The following is a 22,068-nucleotide window of genomic DNA, read 5'->3' as shown; positions in this document are numbered from 1 at the left end:
ATGGTAGGTCACCTTCAGGAAGGATTTCCGCTGTAAATATCCATTTATATCCACGGTTTTCATTGTAATTTACGCTTAACCAGAGCAGCTAAATAAGTACCTCCCATGTTTCGAATTCATGACCTTTCCGAATGCCACTGTTTGACAATTAACCATATATCCCCTCAGAACCTATTTCGAATCCCCGATGATCTGATAATGATATTGGCCTCACGCTGCAACATTCACTCTGTGTATTAATGCTCTGAAGGTAGCATTGAAGTATAATTCTAGGTGATTCGCCGATGATTGAACTTTAAGAATAATATCGCCTTGTTCACAAAGTGTAATAATGTTCAATTTACAATATTTTATACAAAAAGTCATGAAATATGAGTACCGGTGGGTACACCTGCCCCACTCATTTAAATCATGCGCATTGTAGAACGACATCTGAAATTGAAGATGGCAACAATTAGCGCAACAAATTTGGATATCTCTATTAAAAAGGAACTACTAAAATTCTGAAGATATTTGTTTTTCCTAGGTTTCCTAAACTGAGTTGATTATGTTTTGTGTTGTTATGTTCAATGGTTTACTACACTTCTGTCTCTGACCGCCGACTTCCAATATTGACCAATAGGAAATTTATATATTTATTTCAACCAGTAGGGATTTTCATGTACCTATGAAAATTATCCAATAAGAATTTGGGGGGTGGGGGTGTCGGGCTTTACCCCAGTGTTATCGGGAACCTTCTTCTTGAGTGTATAATCTTCCCACTTTTCGAGCCACTTTGTCTTGCTAATCGCTCTGGTCTAGTTTGTGTGTGTGTACAAAGGAGGCGGGGCCTCGCCCATCATCGAGTCGTCGAGCATCTACAGGTAATGACAGTCGATCCGTATTAAGTGAAGGCTTACTTGAGGGGAAGGTTTCCGAATTGAACCATGTAACATAAATTGTTAAGTTCTACTTCTAAAGGAAACTTCTAACAGCTGTATATAACTTAAACTTCATTAGGGAATGGAGAATGAGTTACTCTCTCGACTTCCCTCTCATGTTGATTTTGAGGTGACTAGAATTATGTAACCTTTTCAATCTTTAAATTCTGTGACGTAAAGATTTTCTCCAGCTAGTCACTTCAGTAGTTAGCCTCTGTATCGTCGGGCCACGAGCCCAGCTAGTGTTTTCAAGGAGTTCGATTGTTCGCCTACACTTCACTTTGATTTTGGGCTCATAACGTTAACCTGTTGTGTAACTCAAGCAACTGTACAGGCTGTGATGTGAAGTATGTATTGAATGCCAGACAAAGTTAGTACGTAAACGAGCATGCACTGACGTAAGGTATGGATCGATGGCCAGAAAATATTACTTATTAACTATTAAGCGTGAATGTAGGCATTTTGCTATATCATTCAAATAACATATTTCATTTCAGATGAATGTTCGAAGGTTATGGGTAGCAGTGACTTGATAGTGTCCATTTGATGATTATTTCATTAATGCTGCAAAACTTAACATTCCAGTGGTCGCGTGAATCACAATAGTGATCCAGCCGTTTAGTTTCTTCGCTACTGTTTGTTGGTATCACTGTTGACCCTGAGCATCCCTGAACCTTCCTCACGCCTCGACCCCTCTCTGACACGCAGGAGTCTGCTAACCCTTGACTGATGGCCGTTGCGTTATAAAACAATTTATTCTTGTGGATCACAACTGTGATCAGTGCGGCCACTAGCGTGGCTTCTTTTGACTTTGTTCGTTTCTTATTACAGTGTCTAATCTCAGTTCCTGTGCTTATATAAGCACCGTGTCATGAGTTTATTGGTATATGGGAGCAAATTGGATGACTGTGAGAAAATAAATCTATGAACCAGACATTGAGGAAGGTAGTGGAGGGACTGAGTGAGACAAATCACAATCCCAGTAATATTTCAGGTGTATCTTATAAATGCACACATAATAATATTACACTGTACAGAAGATAGAGTTCTTTTCACAATGCACAATAATATTCATTGAATAAGTAGCACAAAACAGCCCCATATCACATAGAAAGTATGGATCGCAATTGTGATCCGCGCGACCACCGGAGAGTTAATTCCAAGTATTAATAATAAAGATGATAAAAATAAACATATGTATCCTGTTAGCTCAAGATGGAGTTGTTTACCTTTGAAAATGATATTCGTACTTCCTTTGGACATAAAAGTCTTATGGCCGGAGATCATCAGAAATAAGTCGACAAATGCGTAACTTTAGCAACTGTACAGGCTGTGATGTGAAGTATTGATGGATGGCCGGGAAATGCTTCCAGGAAACAGTACAGGCTGTAACGTGAAGTACGGATGGATTGCAAGACAATGATACCTAGCAACCTTGCAGGCTGTGATGTGGGGTATGGATTGATGGCATAAAGTGTTACCTAGTAACCGTGCAGACTGTGATGTAAGGTATGGATGGAGGACCGCAAAATATCACCTGGCAAACAATAAGGATGTGATTTTAACTATGGGTTGATGGCCAGACATAGTTATCAGTAACTGCGCAGGCTGTGATGTGAAGAATGTTGGATGGCCAGATAATTTTACCCAGTAACAATTCTGGCTGTGATGTAAGGTATGGGTGCATGGCCAGGAAGTATTACCTACAAAATTGAAGGTTGTGATGTGAAGTATGCGTTGATGGCCCGAGAATGTAACGTGGTAATCGTGGAAGCTATGGTATGAAGGATGGACGAATGGCCAGAAATTGTTATCTACAAGACATGAAAGCTGTGATATGAAGTATGGATGGATGCTCAGACAATTTTACCTAGGAACAGCGCAGACTGTAATGTGAAGTGTGGATGGATGACCATCCAATATTATATGGCAAACTTGCAGGCTGTGATGCAAGGTATGGATGGATGGCCAGACAATATGCAGTAGTAACTGTGCAGGCTGCGTTGTGAAGTATGAATGCATGACCAGACAATGTTACCCAGAAACTGTACAGGCTGTGTTGTGAAATATGAATGAATGGACAGACAAGGTTACCTACAAATTGTTCAGGCTGTGTTGTGAAGTATGAATGCATGGCCAGACAATGTTACAGAGAAACTGTGCAGGCTGTGATGTGGAGTATGGTGGATGACCGGACAATGTTTCCAAACAACCGTGCACGCTGTGGTATTACGATGAATGGATGGCCAGAAAATGTTACGTAGCAAATATTAAGGCCGTGATGTGAAGTATAGGGGATAGCCAGACAATAATACCTAGCCACCATGCTCGATGTGATGTGAAGTATGGGTGGTTGGCCAGAAAAGGTTACCAAGAATCTCTACAGGCAGTGATGTGAAGTATGGATGGATGGCCAGACAATGTTGTCTACTAACGGTACAGGCTGTGATGTTAGTTATGGAAGTATGGCCAGAAAATATTACCTACCAAACGTGAAGGCTGTGATGTGGAGTATCGATGGATGGCCAGAAAATATTACCTACCAAACTCGAAGGCAATAATGTGAATTATGGTTGGTTTGCCAGACAATGTTACATAGTACCTTTTAGGCTGCGATGTGAACTATGGATAGATGGTCAGGAAATGTTACATAGTAACAGTACAGGCTGTGAGGTAAACTACGGATAGACGGCCAGAAAATGTTACCTAGTGTAATACAGGCTGTGTTATGAAGTATGGACGGATGGCTAGACAACGTTGCCTAACAAACGTGCAGGCTGAGAATTGATGAGCAGAAGATGTTACCTACCAAGCATTAAATCTGTGATACGAAGTATGGGTTGATCGCCCGTAACTGTGCAGCCTCTGATGTGAAGTATGGGTGGATGGCCGGACAAGGTTACCTGGCATCCGTGCAGGCTCTGGTGTAAGGTATCGATGGATGACCAGAAAATATTAAATACTAAACATGAAAGCTGTGATGTGAAGTATTGGTTGATGGCCACACAATGTTATCAAGAAACTGCATGGGCTGTGATGTGGAATATGGGTGGATGGCCAGAGAATGTTGCCTAGTAACTGTGTAGGCCGTCATGTGGAGTATGGATGGATGGCCAGACAATGTCACCTAGCAACCATGCAGGATTTGATGTGAAGTATGGATGCATGGCCAGATAATGTTACCAAGAAATTGTACAGCCTGTGATGTGGGATATGTGTTGATGGCCAGAAAACATTACCAAGGAACAGTACAGGCTGTGATATGGAGTATGGATGGATGGCCTGAAAATGTTACCTGGCAACAGTGCAGTCTGTGATATAAGGTATGGATGGATGGTCACAAAATGTTACCTAGCCACCGTACAGGCTGTGATGTGAAGTATGGTTTGGTGGCAGGAATATGCTACCAAGGAAATGTACAAGCTCTGATATGAAGTTTAAATGGACGGCCAGACATTGTTACCTCGCAATCGCGCAGGCTCTGATGTAAGATGTGGATGGACGGCCAGACAATATTACCTAGAAACTGTACGGACTCATAAATGTGAAGTATGTTTGAATGGCCAGAAAGTTTTACAGAGGAACTGTACAAGCTCTGATATGGAGTATGGTCAGTCTAACCTAGTCAGCGTTCGGGGACGGACGTATTGTGTGGAGGTGCCAGGAGAGTCAGCGTGGAATGTGAACGGTGAACCCTGGTATAGTAATTCGAGTGGGAAGAGGAAGATGATTGGAGTGGAGCAATATCGTGCAGCTATTGGGAGATGGCAGAGGAAAGAGGGAAAGGAGATAGCTAGAAATAAAGGAGGTATAATGGAAGCAAGAATGATGGACGAGATGATATTAGCGGCAGCGGTGATATTGGTACTACTAACTATAGGAGGTGTAGAGGTAAACCCTGGCCCGACTACTAGTGGCAACATGAACTGGGAAGACGTGGAGGTCATAAAAGTGGTGAAGGAAGTGGTGGAAGAAGTATGCCCGTTTGAGCAGATTAAGAATATGATGAAGGAGCAAATGAAGGAATTTGAGCATATACGACGGTGGATGCAGGGAAAAACAGACGAGATAATGAGCAAAGTGGAATCCAACGAGAGAGAGATTATAACACTCAAGACAAGAATAAGGGAGATGGAAGGAGAGGTGGTGAAGCTGCGACCGGAAATTGAAGACTGTAACCGAGAACGGAGGAAGAAACACCTATTTATATACGGAGTACCGGAAGATAAAGCAGAAGATAAAGTACTGACAACATACAAAGTAGTGGAGATTATCCAGAAAATGATGAGAATTAACTTTAGCGAAGTTGGCATTGATGATGTGGAAAGGATAGGCAAAAAAGGGGTGACAGACCGATAAAACTGAAGCTGTTTTCCACCTTGATGGCGGAAGCAGTGTTAAAAGGTGCAGACAACATACGTAGCACAAAAATTTGGATCAAAGAAGACATTGGCAGAGAAGGGGTAAAGAACATTAACACACTGAAGAAACATTTGGCCAGGGCTAAATTACAAGGGTTGAGAGCCTATATTAAGGGTCAAAAATTAGTTGTGACTAACGGTATATGGACCAGAGTGTGGACTGCGAAGAAATTACGAGAGATGGAAAATGACAGCAAAGACGAAATGGTAGTGGGAAAAAGTGGGGAAGTAAGACAGACCAGAGACAGTAAAGTGGGCGAAGACGGACATGGAGGTAAAGAAAGAACCAAGGACAATAAAGCACCGGATCCAAGCTCGCAGCAAGAAAGAAAGAAAGAAAGAAAGAAAGGGATGGAGCGATAGCTGAAGTATTCGAAGTAGCGAACAGGGAGGTATTAGCAGAGATGAGGAGGGAAATAAGGGAGACAAGGGCAATATTGAAGGAGTCCAGAACGGAGGCCAGTGGGAAAGAAGAAAAGAAGAAAACAGGGAGCGATTGTGGGAGTAGAAACGCAGGATGTAACAAGAGCACGCAAATGAAGCGAAAATACGACTGGGAGTCAGGAAGAAGAAGCAAGAGGTGCCCTAGTGAAAGGGAGGAGTTTGAGCCTAAGAGAGATATGGGGCAAAAAGAACAGAGAAGACGAAGGCATAGTGACAAGAAGTAAAAAAGGTAATCTGTAGTTGGAAGTAAATTGCTGCGTTCTGGAGAATAGTGGAGTGTGTGCATGTTATACATAGCCATGACAAGAGCGGTTAAATGACAAGTGGGTCTGAAGAGGCATGATACCAGATGGTGAAGTGTGTAGTGAATGAGGAAGAGAGTGTGTGTAACTAGGACAGGTGCTAAGGAGAAAGTGAATATATGGAGATGGTTGGAATATGAGCTGGGGCTCTAGTAGCCTAGTGATATGTGAGTTAATATGGTTTCATCTTAGTTGACGAATTGCTTGGGCTTTAAAGGTAACTAATATAGTGAAATACTAGATGCTGAAGTGTGATTACCAGTAGAGAATCTTAAGGTGTAGTAAATGGCACTCAGGCATTACAGTGGAGGTAACACGTAGTCAGGTGTGCAACATAAGTAGAATATAAGAAAGGTCAGTGTTCAAGAGAGAATGCGCTGAATGAGATCCCGGCCGGAAGCGATATACTCTGCGGCCTAAGTGCTGATTCAGCCCGACACAGCATTGTACTCTGCCCAGTTATATGTTGCCAGTTTTAGTTTCCCATTACTAGTATTGCCATATTGTAAAATAGATGGAATTACCTTATAGCAGTAGTTATATTAGTTTTCGTTTTATCCCTTTTTATCAATAGCAATATTGAGATCGTTGATATCTGAAAAGACATCAGTGAAGCATTGACATTTGATTTTTATTATTTTCAATACTATCAGTTTTCGTTTTATCCCTGTTCTTAACAGCAATATTGAGATTTTTTTTTTGAGGTTTGGTTTATATATGAAAAGACAACAGTGACTTATTGACAATTGATTATTATCATTTCCAGTAACCTTTTTTGGTGTTAGTTATTTTTACTATACGAGCTTTGATATGTGTACAGCAACTTAAGCAGACTAGGCTAGGCATTATTATTTTTCTTCCGTAAAGGATCAATAAGGCTTCATTGCTGTAGATCTGGTAGAAAAATAAAGATTACGATTACGAGTATGGTGGATGGTCAGTCAATGTTACCTACTAAGTGTACAGGCTTTGATATTCGTATTGGATTGATGGCCGGAAAATGTTACGTAGTAACCATGCCGGCTCTTATGTTCAGTATGGATGGATGACCAGAAAATGTTACCTAGTAAACATGAGGCTGTGACGAGAAGTATTGGTGGATGGCTATAAATAGTTATCTGGTTACTTTGAACGCTCTGTTGCAATGTGCGGATGGATGCCACAAAGTGCCATCTATTAATCTTTCAGGATGTGATGTGAAGTATGAATGGATGGCCAGAGAGTGTTACAAAGAAACTTTATCGCCTGTGATGTAGAGTATGGTGGATGACCAAAAATTCTCACCTAGCAAATGTGCCGGCAGTGACATGAAGTTCGGATGGATGGCCAGAAAATGCCACGTAGTAACCGTGCAGGTTGTGATGTGAAGTATGGGTGGATGCCAGCCAACTTTACATAGTAATTGTACAGGCTGTGATGTAAGATATGGATGGATGGCCAGGCGATGTTACCCGGCCAACATGAAGGCTGTGATGTGAATAATGGGGGGATAGTCAGTTAATGTTACAAAGAAATTGTACAGGCTGTGATGTGAATAGTGGGTGGATAGTCAGACAATGTTACAAAGATGCCGTGCAGACTGTATTGTGATATATGTATGGACGGCCAGACATTCTTACCAAGAAACTGTACAGGCTGTGATGTGGAGATAAGATGGATCGCCAGACAATGTTTACATACAACCGTGCAGTCTGCGATGTAAGATTAGAATGGATGGTCGGACTGTTACCTATCCACAGTGCAGGTGTCAGTGTCAATACTGGTAAGTATGGGTTTTAAGGACCACTCTACCGCCCACACGTCGCACAACACACGGACACCTTACACACCATACCTCAATACGGTAGCATAACAGCCTTCCTCTCAGGTCTACGAGCAAGTTTTCAACGCCTCACCGCTAGAACATTGATCTCAGTCAGTCACGAGACCGATGATGGGCGGCCGTGATTGAGAGACGTACAGAGCGAAACTTTGATTTTCCTACATAGAAACGTGACACCAGTTTTAAAAAAATTATAGGCGGAAAGCTCAAGACATGTGTACTTCATTAAAAACTGAGCTGTTATTAGTTCTGAGGAGATGTGTTGCTTGCAGAGGAATCTCGCAGAAAATACCGTTTGCTATTTAGCGAAAAAGCAACTTTGAAAGTATTTAGGACCTGTCTGCTGTTTATACATTCTCTGTTACTGCGGCGGACAAGGTTGGATTCATAAAAATTAATTGTTTCCCTTTAAACAGAAATATGTAACAATTCATCACAGCGACACAAAGACCCCAGATGTCAGAGATTATCTTGTGAAAAACGAAAATGAAGGCTAAAGATCGAGACCGCAGCCCTGAGGAGCTGCTCTGTTATCCGGCTCATCAGACCGCCACCAAGAGTCGCACAGTAGATCCATGCAATTCTTCTCTCTTCAGAATATCGCAGTTGTTTCTGGGGTCGCTGTTTGCTCTTGGCCGGAAGATGATCCTGTTGCTCGGCAAAGCAAGATCATCTGCTTGTCTTCAACTAGGAGGTGGGTCTAGACCTACAATATTATAGACGATCCCGCTAGAAAACAGCTGTGTTCCACTGAGAGTAATAAAATCCTCGGTTTCCAAGAGACTAATGGTTCACGGCGGAGCGCTAATATTACCCACTGTGTCATGTGATGTGTCGTCTTTGCTGGGAATGCTGAAAACTGCAGACTCGGACAAAATCGGACATTCCAGAAACTGAAAAGCCACGACGTGACTGTAAATACATTAGAAACTGCTTCCGAAAACAATGATGCTTCAGATAGAAGTCACTGCCTTCGGACACGTTAAGCAGAAGTTAAAGTGAAATATCCGTCAGAACCGAGTTTTCGGGCTGGTTAAACCTCTGTCCGAAATGTGTCTCTGATCACAGTTCCCCAAAAACCACCGTAAAGGTCTACTTCGGCATCTGCTCAAGATGAACCATTTTAAGAAGAGCAAAGTAACATTTGGCTGTCCGTTCAGGTTCACTAATTCTTCAGTGACAATCCGACAGAAAGTCAGTGCTGAAGTAGAAGACGTTGGTTTTACTTTTGTTGCAATAACGACACACAACAGTCCTCCATCTGTACTAAGCGTGGAAACTGTGCTTCATGGGGTGGTGGTGGTGGTGGTGGTGGTGGTGGTGGTGGTGGTGGTGGTGGTGGTGGTGGTGGTGGTGGTGGTGGTGGTGGTGGTGGTGGTGGTGGTGGTTGTCGTGGTGGTGGTGGTGGTGGTGGTGGTTTTAATTTAACCACCCTCTATTAACACTAAACAGAAGTTAAATTGATAATGTGGAAAAATGAAGGTATCAGCGAAAGAAAGACACGGGCCACGAAGCCTTGAAAATGAAAGACACCGCAGGCCCCGATACCAAATACCTAAGGGGTCAGAAAAGAACTAGTGTTGGCCAAGGAAGGTCGGGTAAGACAGACGAAAGTGAGGAGACTTCCTATAGTAAGTTGAAGCAGTGCTAGAACTTAGCTAAGTGTGCAATGGTCGTCAACCAGCGATCCCAAATCAAGAACCTCTAGGGCTCCTTTTAGTCGTCTCTTACGAAAGGTAGGATTAACTTGGTTGTTATCAATCGCTTCCAGCCACAGGGGGTGTGAACCAACCAGGCCGTTAATTCTGCAATTTGACTATTGCTATGCCAATAAAAATTGAAGAGTGTCCTTTTAGTGTCAGACGTACATTGCCTCACAGAAGCTCAAGAGGCTGTACGAAAGCTGCAGAGTGGAAGTCTGTTAGCTTACTGATAGAGAACCATCCTAAACCTAGCAATGTTCAATGTCACAAAGACGGTCCAAAATTCCTCTAACGAGAACATTGCGAGAGTTCGGTCAGTGGAACTGTGCATCTCAGCACCTGTTTACTCAAGCCTAACCACATCAACCCAAAGAGGAAATATAATTCTCCCGCCTGACCACTGTCTACCTGAAGGTCAAGGAAAGGCTTCCTCAGGTTCCTCAAGGCTCCATGGAACCAACTGAGTCAGTAAGTGGCAGGAAAACGGAACGACAAGACCAACAGTTCTAACTTCGTTTTAAGTAGAAAAGTAGAATTATTTCATCTCTTTCATCATTGAACAGCACCAGCCCTCACTTTGGGAGTCCTGCAGATTTCAGTGATGCAAGCAATTTGCTGAATTTAGGTTGTGCTACTTTTGACTTGAAACCTGAAGTACGTAAGTCTTCTTGGATCCCCCGTAGTTACACTGGAGTACTTTCCAGTTGCGTTCCTTCCCTAGCTCTTCAATGTAACGCAAAGTCAGATAACATCACCATAGCAAATGGATGGCGATAACAAAGACAGTCCGAAGTGCCGAAACACTGCCTACCTCATGGGAAAACTGGCCGTAATTTTCCAAACGCCAAGTGATTGCGGGTCTGTTGAAAACCACGCTGGGAATTGCGACTGCGGCAGAACAAACAAGTGTTTCCTCCTCCAGCATCTCTCGCAATTAGTCAGATGACCAAACATATAGTAATTAAACACCTACGGCGTAAAGGATTCGAGATGGCAGGTATAGTATGTGTCTTCCGTGACGGCACATACTCCATCATCGCAAGTGTGGGCAGAACTCCCGCGTATCGTCGGAGTACACAATTCACCTACTCATCTCTATCTCCCGTCACTTTTGGCAGGTATGTTCAGTTTTGGCCATAAAGCGCGAGGTTGTGGCACACCATCTCAGGCGCCCCTCATGGAGATGGACTTGGGGAGTGCAGCAAAGCGTCTCCTGGGCCGTACAAAATCCAAAACCATTTGAGTGACTGATCAACAGCATATGGCGTAAGGGCACTGGGATTCCAGTTCCCAAGCCAGGTAAAGATTATGCCTCTGAAAGCTGCCTGTAGGGATGGATAATGGAAGACTTTTGCGGGCCTTCGATGAGCGAGGTTTCTTGACGTGTGTGACGGTCTGCCGTGGATCACAATTCAGGAGGCTGCTCCTCGGCAGTAGCACTTAGTCGCCGTGTTTTATTTTTACCTGGGAATGTCTTAGAACGGTACCTGGTGGTATTTTCACCATAAAACAGAGGCGATTGCGGCGACTTCATGTCCCTCAAGCGTTTTCCGGTTCGTGTATCACGTTCAAAATCATGGAGATCTTTACTGAATGCCGCTCTGTTCGCAGTCGTTCCATCGCTGTGCGTAGACTATCAGCTCTACATTTGAGCTCCAGAATGATGACGGTCCCTGAGTAAAGTGTCAAACGAGTCGAGAGACAGTAGAGAAAACCACAGTTGCACACTTCTATCAACAATGGCGTGAAACCTCAATGCCCACTACATATGCCAGATGGCCTTGTATTTTATAAAAGAAGGTAACTCATTGCATGTCTCATAGCTTTGTTGTTTTTAAGGGAAAGCTGAACATAACTGGTCTGATGACCTTGCTGATTTTCAGGGAAGGTAGAACATCATGTGTCTGGTGACCATGTTGGTTTTAAAGGTTGGTAGAGCACTACTTTTCTGATGACCTTGTTGTTTTAAGGGAAGGTAGAACATTACATGTCTCATGACCTTGTTATTTCTAACGGAATATAGAACATGACATGTCTGGTGACCTTGTTGTTTCTGAGGGAGGGTAGAAAATTACATGTCTGCTGACCTTATTGTTTTTAAAGGAAGGTAGAACATTATATATCTGGTGACCTTGTTACTTTTGAGGGAATGTAGAACATTACATGTCCGATGACCTTGATGTTTTAAAGAAAGGTAGAATGTTATATGTCTGATTACCTTGTTGTTTTTAGGGAAGGTAGAACATACACGACTGATGACCTCGCTGTTCTGAATAGTTTCCCTGTAGTTAGTGTTGAAACAGGAGAAAGAACGTCACATCTTATTTACAAGTATCTTTATTATATATCAACTCTGTACATGAGATCTGTTCACAGCGGGATCTCGCAGATGAAGGACCGGCGTTCTGCGCAATTGTAGTTCATCAGCAGACCTGTCCTGACAGCAAGGGCGCACTTTTTACCAGCGTTGTTATTCGGGTAACGAGGCCTCCACCAACTGCTGAGTGCAGGCTCACCTGAAACACAGGACACAAGTGTCGTACACTCGATCCATAACACTTTATCTTTCTTCAGATTATCCCAGTTATTTCCGAGGTCACTGGAACACCCCAGGCTCATTTTGGTTTTCGCCTCAGATTTACCGCCAGATGGACTTCCTGACAACACGCGCATTTCTGGATGAAACCATCAACGCAGTATACAGCGGGATTCGAACCTCAGCCTTCATAACCCCCAATGGATTTGGGAGTTAGAAGAGCATCCACGTTATCCCCTGTTTCTCGTAAGAGGACACTAAAAGGTCAACCACTGGATCTCACTTGAGACCGTGGTTTGACGACCACGGTTCCTCTTGTTGAGCCTGGCATTTTCCCCACTAAATTCTTGTCAGGCTCCTCTCTCTTATCTTCCTTGTGCGACCTCTCTGGGTCAACACTTGTTCTAGTCCGACACTGACGGCCTTGGGAGTCTTTCATAATCACGACCGTCGTGGGGCTTCTCTATCTTTCCGGTACCTTCAATGGTCTCCCAGTGGTATTCCTATTAAAACAATATTCACTGATGTTCTACTTGACTGCACTGTTAAGCCACCAGTAATCTTATTCTAAAAATAACTTCTATTGATGGCAACAACTTACCACGTGAGCGGTTCGTCAGACTGGTATTACATATTGCTATCATGAAGTCAACCAGGTTCGTGTAAATGAGATCGGAATATGTTCACAGATCCACGAATTGGAGCGATGTCAATTTTATCTACGCCTTTAACAGGCAGCTGAAGCACTTTGTGGAAATTTATAAAGAAGTCTTGGATGTCATCTCGTGCTCCAGTTTTCAATCCGATAACTCTGATGGTACGAAGCTGGTACTTCATGTCGATACGCCGTGTGCTTCCTGCACCTGTACTCTATTACGTGCATTTCCACATTCTGTTCCGCTCTTCTGTATTGAATTGTATTCCCTATCATTACGCACCGCGGTATTTCTATTCTGATTTTATGTACTTATTCTTACAATTCTATTAATAAATAGTCCGTCCCTTATAAGACACAGTCATCGCTTTCGGTATATTTTCAACATTTTCAAGTTTCGTAATTCTTATCCGTGTGTTTTGAGGTTGCGACAACATTGTTGTTTTATTTTCCCGATAAGTACGACCCCGTGGCTAGGGACCATAGAATACATCTATGGTATTCCCTGCCAATCGTAAGAGGATAACAAAATGCGCCCAAGGAGCTCTTCATTTTGGAGCGCGACGTAGTGACCGTGGGGAAGTTAGCTGAGTCCTGGCATTACTTCCACATAATTTTGTCAGGCTCCTCACTTTCATCTATCCTTGGTTAACTCTCGTTCTTGTCCGACCACGGCGATATTACATTTTCGATACCTGAGGAGACTTTCATCTCCCCCTTCCCTTTCTTTAGCCGACACCTTCATCTCTCGAAGTGTCGACCCTTTTCATTCTTTTGCTCCATTAGTGGATGGCTGCCCAATTTTAGTTCCTCATGAAATACAAATACCACCATACCACCAACAAACATTGAAAATAGTAATAAGTAACAAACGTCATAAAATATTGACCGATCTGCCTCAGAGGCGATGAAGTCTTGTCGCCATAACGTACCACAGTGGTTCGAGTGATTGAATAGGCCAGAGAAGAAGTTGAAGTACATGCTGATGCTCCTCAAACCAAGATCAAATCCACTATGCCTGGAGCACTGTCGTCTGAAGAAGTTGTGGCACTGCCTTGTTATACATCAGTTGACCTAAAATGTCTACTTAGTAAGAATCGCGCCGTGCTGTCAGAAACTCACAACATTATAAACGACTAGTGCTGTACGACAAGTAATTGGAAATGAGAACCACACATGTTAATGTATTTATGAAACAAAAGACAGATAGTCGTTACCCCTGGAAGTACTGAACGCTGAAAGGCATAACAGTCTATAATGATTTTGTATGTATGTTAATAGCCTTTAATACATACTATGGAGATAACATGGTTTGCATAGTGCAAATGATCCATTCACTGAGAGATAGTATTTAACACTTAACAGTTCGAGATCTTGTAATGTGTAACTGGTGCCAATGATTCCCGTTTCCTCAGAAACTTTGTGTAAGGCAACAGAAGTGCCGTTGTAGCTATGTACATCATCACACGACGCAATCACTTCGTAGAAATGAGCGTCTGTCTATAACTGTTGAAACATTCTCATGATTTCAATATCCTTGTGCATGACAAACAAAATGGGGATTTAATACATGAAAGATCTGGCCAAGGTATCCTCACAGCCACCGATCTCTAGCACTTGGCGTGCTGGTAGCACCTGGATATCGTAACGTGCCATGCTGTGTTCCACTGAGTAACATCAGAGATAAACAATACTCCTTCATGCGATGGTTTTCTAGGAGGTTCCTTCCCATCTGTAATTTTTCTACTTTCATTGAGCACGCCCACTGACGAAACTATGCCCATCCCGATCTGTCACCCGCAGTGCACATTTTATAACAGACACAAACATATCTAAAGTCAATACAAACCAGTGAACCACCCAAAAGCCAGCCAAAGTGAAGCGATGAGAATCATAATTGCGATGAACGAAATACAAAAAGGCAGAGTGCCAATATCACCCCAGTGGAGTGATAGTGTTAGACCGTACTTGTTAGTGGCTGCAGGGAATACAGTGATGCGAAACGTGCAAGTCGCAGACTCAAAGAGAAACGGAAATTGTAGTAGCTGCAATAAGGAAGCTGAAAAGGGAGCACAGTGACATTCACAACAAATTCGAGCACTTCCTTTTATTATAACTGAGAAGAAACGGGAAGGAGATGGCTTCAAATATCACAAAGATATGAAAATTCAAGCGCACCAGGAAGTAGAAACTGCTTCAGGAGTCGATGATGTGAAGGTGAAGAGAGCAAGTACATATGTATCGATTAGTTAACCTGAGGTCAAGTGAAGACACCGCGGTTCACGGCTAGACGTCATCTGTTCAGAAGAAAACATTCCGGGATCAAATCGCAGAGACTATTAGAACAGCGAAGTTGGCTTTGGTCATCTTACTATCGACGATGTCACTACTTGGTCTGAGGTTCAGCAGGTTCCGTAGTCGTTAGCAAGGATATGGATGACATTGCCACACAACTTTCATTCTACGTCTCTGAAGTGTTAGCATCTCAATTTGTAAATTACTGTTCACGTGCGAGTAGAGAGAGACACCATTGAGTTCTTGGCGATTACGACGAAGTTAGGAACACTACGTATCTATTATACTTTCACGACGAGACATGTGGGCACTTTTAATTAATTAATTAATAAGAGCATACAAATGAACATAGAGAATTGTGGGTGTTTATTCTCTGGTATAATATAGTAGTGTTCTCTTGCGATTCTTGCAACAGGTGAAGTATTATTTGTCACACAAACTACACGAAGAGTCCTTGTTGGGTTCATGGTATTTTGTATTCTTGCATATTCTGTGGTGGTATCCACGTATCGCCAGGCTTGTCAGTGCAGAACGCACGTCGTGGTTTCCTTTTGTCCATCCTCTATCAATCATGGCTTGTCTCGTCGGAGGGTCAATAATTATTTTCTTGGCTGGTTGATGGCAGCATTAAGTGACATCTCAAGTCCTCATTGAAGGAGGTTCATACGCAAGCCTTGAGGGCGCTTTTTTGCAATTCCGATGGCTCATTTTAGGAAGCGGACTTTTACTTTTTCTATTGTCTCTAGAAATTCCTAGATCAGTTCCAAGTCGTACGTGATAATTGGTACTATTTTAGCGCTGAACAGAGTCATAGCTGTGTTCTTCAGATCGCTCTTTCCCTGATGTGGATCCTGTATGACGTTCCTGTTGTCTCTAGAGTTAGTCCTAAGTACTTGTTCCTAGTAACATCTTGTCTTCGGTCGGTAACCTGCCCCTCTTCGAAAAACCATATGTATACTTTTTCCAGGTTTATGACGAATTTGTTGTTTTCAGCTCAAATGTTCAGTTTGTTTAAGGCTTCTTTAAGGTCATTTTCGGTCTACGAACCTAGGACCATGTCATGAGGATACATATAGAGCGACACCGATTTCATATTTTCAATGGATTTTCTGCGTCAGATGTGGCAATGTTAAACAGGAGGGGACTAACTGGGTCACCTTGAATTACTCAATTTGTTTGAAGGATTTCTTTTGATATACTTATCCCGTCGTTTATCTCTACATTGTTTTGTGACAGGGGTTTTCCTATGAGTTTTACAATTGCCTTGTCTTCTGTCATGGGGTCCATACTGTTCCTGTCCAACATGTCGAATGCCTTTGTAAAGTCTGTGAAGACTGTAAAGTATTTGCCTTTGGGGAGTCTTAAGCCGCCCAGATGTCTTCTTGTAGACATTTTCTAGCCTGTGAAGGTGATCGTTTCCTTCTTAATCTGAATTGATACTCCTATATTTGATGGTCAGTGAAGTTCGTTTGTCCTTCTGATATTATACTCCAGAGCAATCCCTCGTTATGAGATTCGTTTGTCGGCTTGTCCTTTCCTTTATATCATGTCTTTATTCTAAATTTCCTCCAGTCCTCGGAGATTTTTCCGCTTTGTAGACATTTGCTGAACAAAAAGATCCATGTTGTGCACTTCTTGAGACCGAGGAACCCTAATACCGATGGTCTGAAGATATGAATACCTTATTTAAAACAGTAATTTAAAAAACTCAAGTAAAAACACACCCAGGAGTTTCTCAGCGGAGGTTTACGAACACTTGGTCTTTGTCCACTGTGGGATGCATTCGGTACTTCTCAAAATCTGGTTTCCGTTTTGTCCTCACAAGAAAGTCTTCACCGCACACAATAGAGAACAGCTCTCCCACATCAGGGAGGCCATCCGGCTGTAAAATTGTGTGGCCCCACCAGAGAGTAGATATGACCTCCTATGTGTCTCAGGAGGGTGTGATGACCAAACAAGTGCTGTTTTATCCCCACCGGAATTGTTCATCGTCTCTGAGCGCAAACGGTAAAGACAAGGCCACACATTCTACCAATCAGAAGTGAGAAAATCTGCGACAAAACACGGAACTGCATTTCTGCATTTGAGACTGAGATAAATCAGCATCTTGGAGGAATATAAAGTTCTGGCTATGACGTAAATGAGACCTGGTAATCTGGCAATCTAGAAGTTGTAGCTTGCTGCTTGTGAGAACTGTTAAAGTCTGCGAGGGCTCCTCAAACTTTTTCACGTGTCAAAGTAATGACATTCCTGCTCTGGCTCATGCTCAGTAATATCAATGACGCTGATAACGGTGATACGCGTATCCTTCTAGGTAATTCACGGCGATATATATCCTGAAACAGAGACAGCATTTACATACGGTCGTCATCATTCAAAACCGTTCGTTATACTTATATAAAAATATTGTTTTCGAGATCATCTGAGCGAGTACCGAAAAGTACATTCTAACCGTGAAAATGGAAATATGGATATACTAAGCAAGTTTCTGGGCCCTGCCTCACGAATTACTTCAAGTGATTCAGAGAAAATAAGGAAATGTTTAGTAAGAAATCGGTAAAACACAACGTCAACTATAAATAGAGATCGGAGTAACTGACAGCTGCTGGTGATTGGTAGTGTGTGTGAAAAAGAGAATAACAAAATATGACGACAGGCGGTACATTTAAACAGGAAGCGACACATTCTTATTCACTCGGGCTGTTTTTCTACGAGCTTTACCTGTAATACTTATCGTCGCACATGAATATGTTGGTGATCAAGAAACACCCTGTACCTGCTAGTTGGTAGTAACATTTCTCACAAGGAGAACTCCACGACGAGGAATTTTTATTAAATAGAATGTGCATCACTAAATGCAATTCACTTCCCCTACGCGATGCAGGAGCATTCGCACCCGTTTCCCAGGTGATCGACCGTCTGATGGTGAGAAATATTTCCAAGGCGTTTTTGACGGCTGCTTCGTTGTTGAACCTCTTTCGTGTCCAACCATGACCCCAGGGTACTGTTGTCGTGTGAGTGACTGCAGTCACGTCCTAGTACTTGAACTATGGGCAACGACTGAGGGGACGAGTAAGTTGTACTGAGAGTCGGGAGTGGTATTGAGCACCTCGGACATATTCTGAGTCATGGCTCTCCTTGAGTCGGGAGTAGTATTGGGCACCTCGGACATATTCTGAGTCGTGGTCCTCCTTGAGTCGGGAGTAGTATTGAGCACCTCGGACATATTCTGAGTCATGTCCCTCCTTGAGTCGGGAGTAGTATTGAGCACCTCGGACATATTCTGAGTCATGGCCCTCCTTGAGTTGGGAGTAGTATTGAGCATCTCGGACATATTCTGAGTCATGGCCCTCCTTGAGTCGGGAGTAGTATTGAGCACCTCGGACATATTCTGAGTCATGCCCTCCTTGTGCTCAAGAGGCGAGGACTATACAATCAACCGTAGTTGGCTAACTTGTCAGAGGAGAGATTCTCACTTGGACTATGTGTAAGTAGATTAGCAGCCTGCTTCACATAATTTACCGAGCTGAGAATATTTTAAGCAAGCCTCCGTGAGTAAATGATTTCCAATTAGTTTTGACAGTGCAGGATTCTTTGGAAGCAAAGAGGTGAAGGAAATGGTATTCGATATTAATCTATCGACCCACAGTAATGGGGAAAACATAACAAATAAAGTAAAAATGGGCGAGTTAGGAAGAGTTAGGAAATAATGATATTTCGGCAAGCGGTGATAACGAGGAAGGGATAGGAGGAAATCAAATGCTTTTACAAGTGTTGAAAAAGGATGGACAGTTTGTGGTGTACGGAGGGAAAAAGGAAAAAAATAATATTTTGGATTAATCTGGTAAACTCATAGTACTTCCGAACAGATAATGGTACAGGTGGATGGAATATAAGAGGAAATATTCATCTTGACGTCGCGAACCACCAAGCTGACAGAGTAATAAAATGAGCCTGGAAAGTTAGTAAAGGTCCTTCTGATTTGACGAAAACAGTAATTGCACCTATTTGTAAGCAAACCGGGCGAGTTGGCCGTGCGCGTAGAGGCGCGCGGCTGTGAGCTTGCATCCGGGAGATAATAGGTTCGAATCCCACTATCGGCAGCCGTGAAGATGGTTTTCCGTGGTTTCCCATTTTTTTTACACCAGGCAAATGCTGGGGCTGTACCTTAATTAAGGCCACGGCCGCTTACTTCCAACTCCTAGGCCTTTCCTATCCCATCGTCGCCATAAGACCTATCTGTGTCGGTGCGACGTAAAGCCCCTAGCAAAAAAAAAGAAATTTGTAAGCAAGAGGACTGTTTGAACCATCAAGGTACTTCAACGACACTGATGATGGTGATTCCTTCGTGCACCGGGAAAGGTATTCACTAGTATTTTTGGAGGGAGAAACCAATAAATGTCTTATACTGTGTTGGATGAGACTAGTGTGGTTTCAGACCTCAGAGGGTTTTTTCATGGTCAGGTCTTCAGTATTCGTCACATAAGTAAAAAGTGCTATGATATGAATAGCAAGTAGTGTTTATGTTTCGTAGATCTAGAGAAGGCATATGACAGAGTACTTCATTGAAGGATGTCAGCCACACTGGGAGAATGTGGGATTATGCCTAGATTATATGGAGCAATAAAACTCACTTATGTTGACATTGAAAGGTGATGGTAGAACGAGTTCTTGATTCAAGGTACTTACAGGGGTGGGATATGGCTGCAATCTTCAATGTTGTTGTTCATAGTTTACAAGGATCATCTACTGGAAGGTATAAAGCGCCAGGGATGCTGAAATGTCGTAAGCATTTTGGTGTTAATGGCAGACAGAGCTGAAAGCCTGCAGTCTAATTTGTTGGAAAATAAAATAGGTGCAGTGAGTCCGACATTAATATTGGCATTACCAAGAATAAAGGGGATCCCTGGCCGAGGCGGTAAAGGCGTACTCGGTTCGCCCTGAAGGACGTGGGTTCGAATCCCCGCCAGAAAGTAGTAAAATTTAGGAAATTAGATTTACACTTCCGGAGGTGCATATGGCCCTGAGGTTCACTCATCCTACACCAAAAATGAGTACCAGGTTAATTCTTGGGGGCAAAGGCGGCCGGGCGTAGAGCTAACAACTCTACCCCTTCAAGTGCCGAGGTTACGAATAGTGGAAGCCTTTACCTTCCACCACTCCCAGGGCCTTCGTGGCCTGTACGGAGATGTCTTTGCTTTTTCTTTATTGCCAAGAATAAAGTCATGTCAGTGGGGAAGAAAGTTCCGAGAACTGAATGTCAGGTCGGAGATACAAAACTGGAACTTCTGCCAGGAAGCAAGGTGCAGCAAAATTAATGCAGTGAGCTCTGGGATGGAACGGTCTGTTTTCAGGAAAACGTCGCTGTGTGGGAGTGCAAGCTGGGTGGACTCTGGATATCTCGTCCATACATTAGTTGTAATATACATTGCAATAACTAGAATGAAGTCTAGAAACACCGGGTGGGAACAATGACAGGAAGGTACCCAGAATGAGAATATAAATGCTAAGTGATGCATAAGCTCCATTGATGAAGCGGTACTCCGGAGTTGGGGTCGCGTGAGGTGAATGGAGGATGATGGGTTACCTGCGAGAATAACGGAGTCAGCCATCGAGGGTAAGAGCAGTAGGGAGATGAGGACTCAGTTTCTAACTATTTAAAGACAAGAGGTGTGGAACCAAACGAGGGTACAGCAGTCTATAATGATGATGTACCTACCACGACCCCAGTGTGTCCTACTCTCTACTTGGCGTCCGAGATAAACCTGCTCGCCTTGATGCGGCACATAGCCTACTCCTGTCAAAGAACACCGAGAGGTCTGCTCAAGGATTAACGTCCCCATCCGACAGATGAATATCCTCATACCCTCACTTTACGACTCTTTCTCTTCATTTAGACATAAGTAATATTATTCACTTTATGTTCCAGTAACTACATTCGTATGGTTTGGGAGACGCCAACGTGCCGGAATTTTATCCATCAGGGTTTATTTCATGAGCCAGTAAATCTACGGACATGAGACTGACATACCACCTGACTGAGCGAGGATCGAAGTTGCCAAGTTGGGCTCAGAAAGCCTGGGCTACTGAGGGCAGGACTTCTTCATTCCTCCCCTGATTATAGGCAATACGGTGTGGTCATCAGCCAGTGACATCGCTAACTACAGCTAAATGTCGGCTTCTGTTGTTTAATATGACAAATGTCTTCCGTCCGACATTCGGTAATTCATGAGGAGAAGAGAGCTAGAGAGAACTCACCTTTCACAGACACCCAACGATCTTCACCTTCGGGCTTGTAAACTCCCATCCAGGGGCCCCAGAACGCACTCTCGTACATTGTAGGGAACACCTCGCTTCTCTCCCGTTCACTCTCCGACACCATCAGATCGCCTCTGTCGCTCTTGCACTGCTCCCTGGCGTCACTCCAGCTCTTCCATTCCTCGTATCCCTTATAACAGTTGAAACCTTCAAACAGTTGGTAACCTGTGGGCAGATAGAACATCACACGTTCATATTTTAGACCATCCTACGAGTGAAAATGACGATCCTTCATTATTTGTCCTTCTTTTTGATGCATGACATGATCAGGAGACACCGTAGCGTACAGAAGAGGAGATAATGAGATGAAGTGAAGGACGTGAGGTACGATAGCGGAAAAGGAGAGGATGAAACGCGGTGCCGACATGCAGCCTACTTCGCTCATAAAGCAGCAAGCGATTTGCTCATGGCTCAACTTCGCCCTCACTCTAAATGAGCAATGTGGTGAGGTTTGTAATGAATCCAGGCTTTTGTACGCAATCCACCAGCACCTCTCCCACCCGGCTGGCCAACATTGTGATGGTGCAAATTGTTTCGACCAACGGGACGCCTTAAGCATCTTGCCCAGCAGGCGGACCAGTGCTTCTATCTACGTGATAAACTGATTTGTGCAGCTCATTTCCGGAGCTGGATCGTTCGGAGTATTTTCGAG

At 43.2% G+C, this 22,068-nt stretch overlaps 1 protein-coding gene across 1 annotated transcript in view; it reads right to left on the bottom strand.

The window, feature by feature from the left end:
- Positions 1-11,982: 11,982 nt before the first annotated feature.
- LOC137503350 (hemolymph lipopolysaccharide-binding protein-like) overlaps positions 11,983-22,068 on the bottom strand; it is a 33,364-nt gene continuing 23,278 nt past the window's right edge. The window contains exons 5-6 of the mRNA XM_068230907.1: positions 21,357-21,581; positions 11,983-12,128 (exon numbers count right to left, since the gene is read on the bottom strand). Of these exons, the coding sequence (XP_068087008.1) occupies positions 11,983-12,128; positions 21,357-21,581 (371 nt within the window). The remainder of the gene's footprint in view (positions 12,129-21,356; positions 21,582-22,068) is intronic.

Source organism: Anabrus simplex, chromosome X, assembly GCF_040414725.1.
Source record: "Anabrus simplex isolate iqAnaSimp1 chromosome X, ASM4041472v1, whole genome shotgun sequence".
Taxonomy (NCBI): Eukaryota; Metazoa; Arthropoda; class Insecta; order Orthoptera; family Tettigoniidae; genus Anabrus; species Anabrus simplex.
This window is presented reverse-complemented; position numbering and strand designations above follow the sequence as displayed.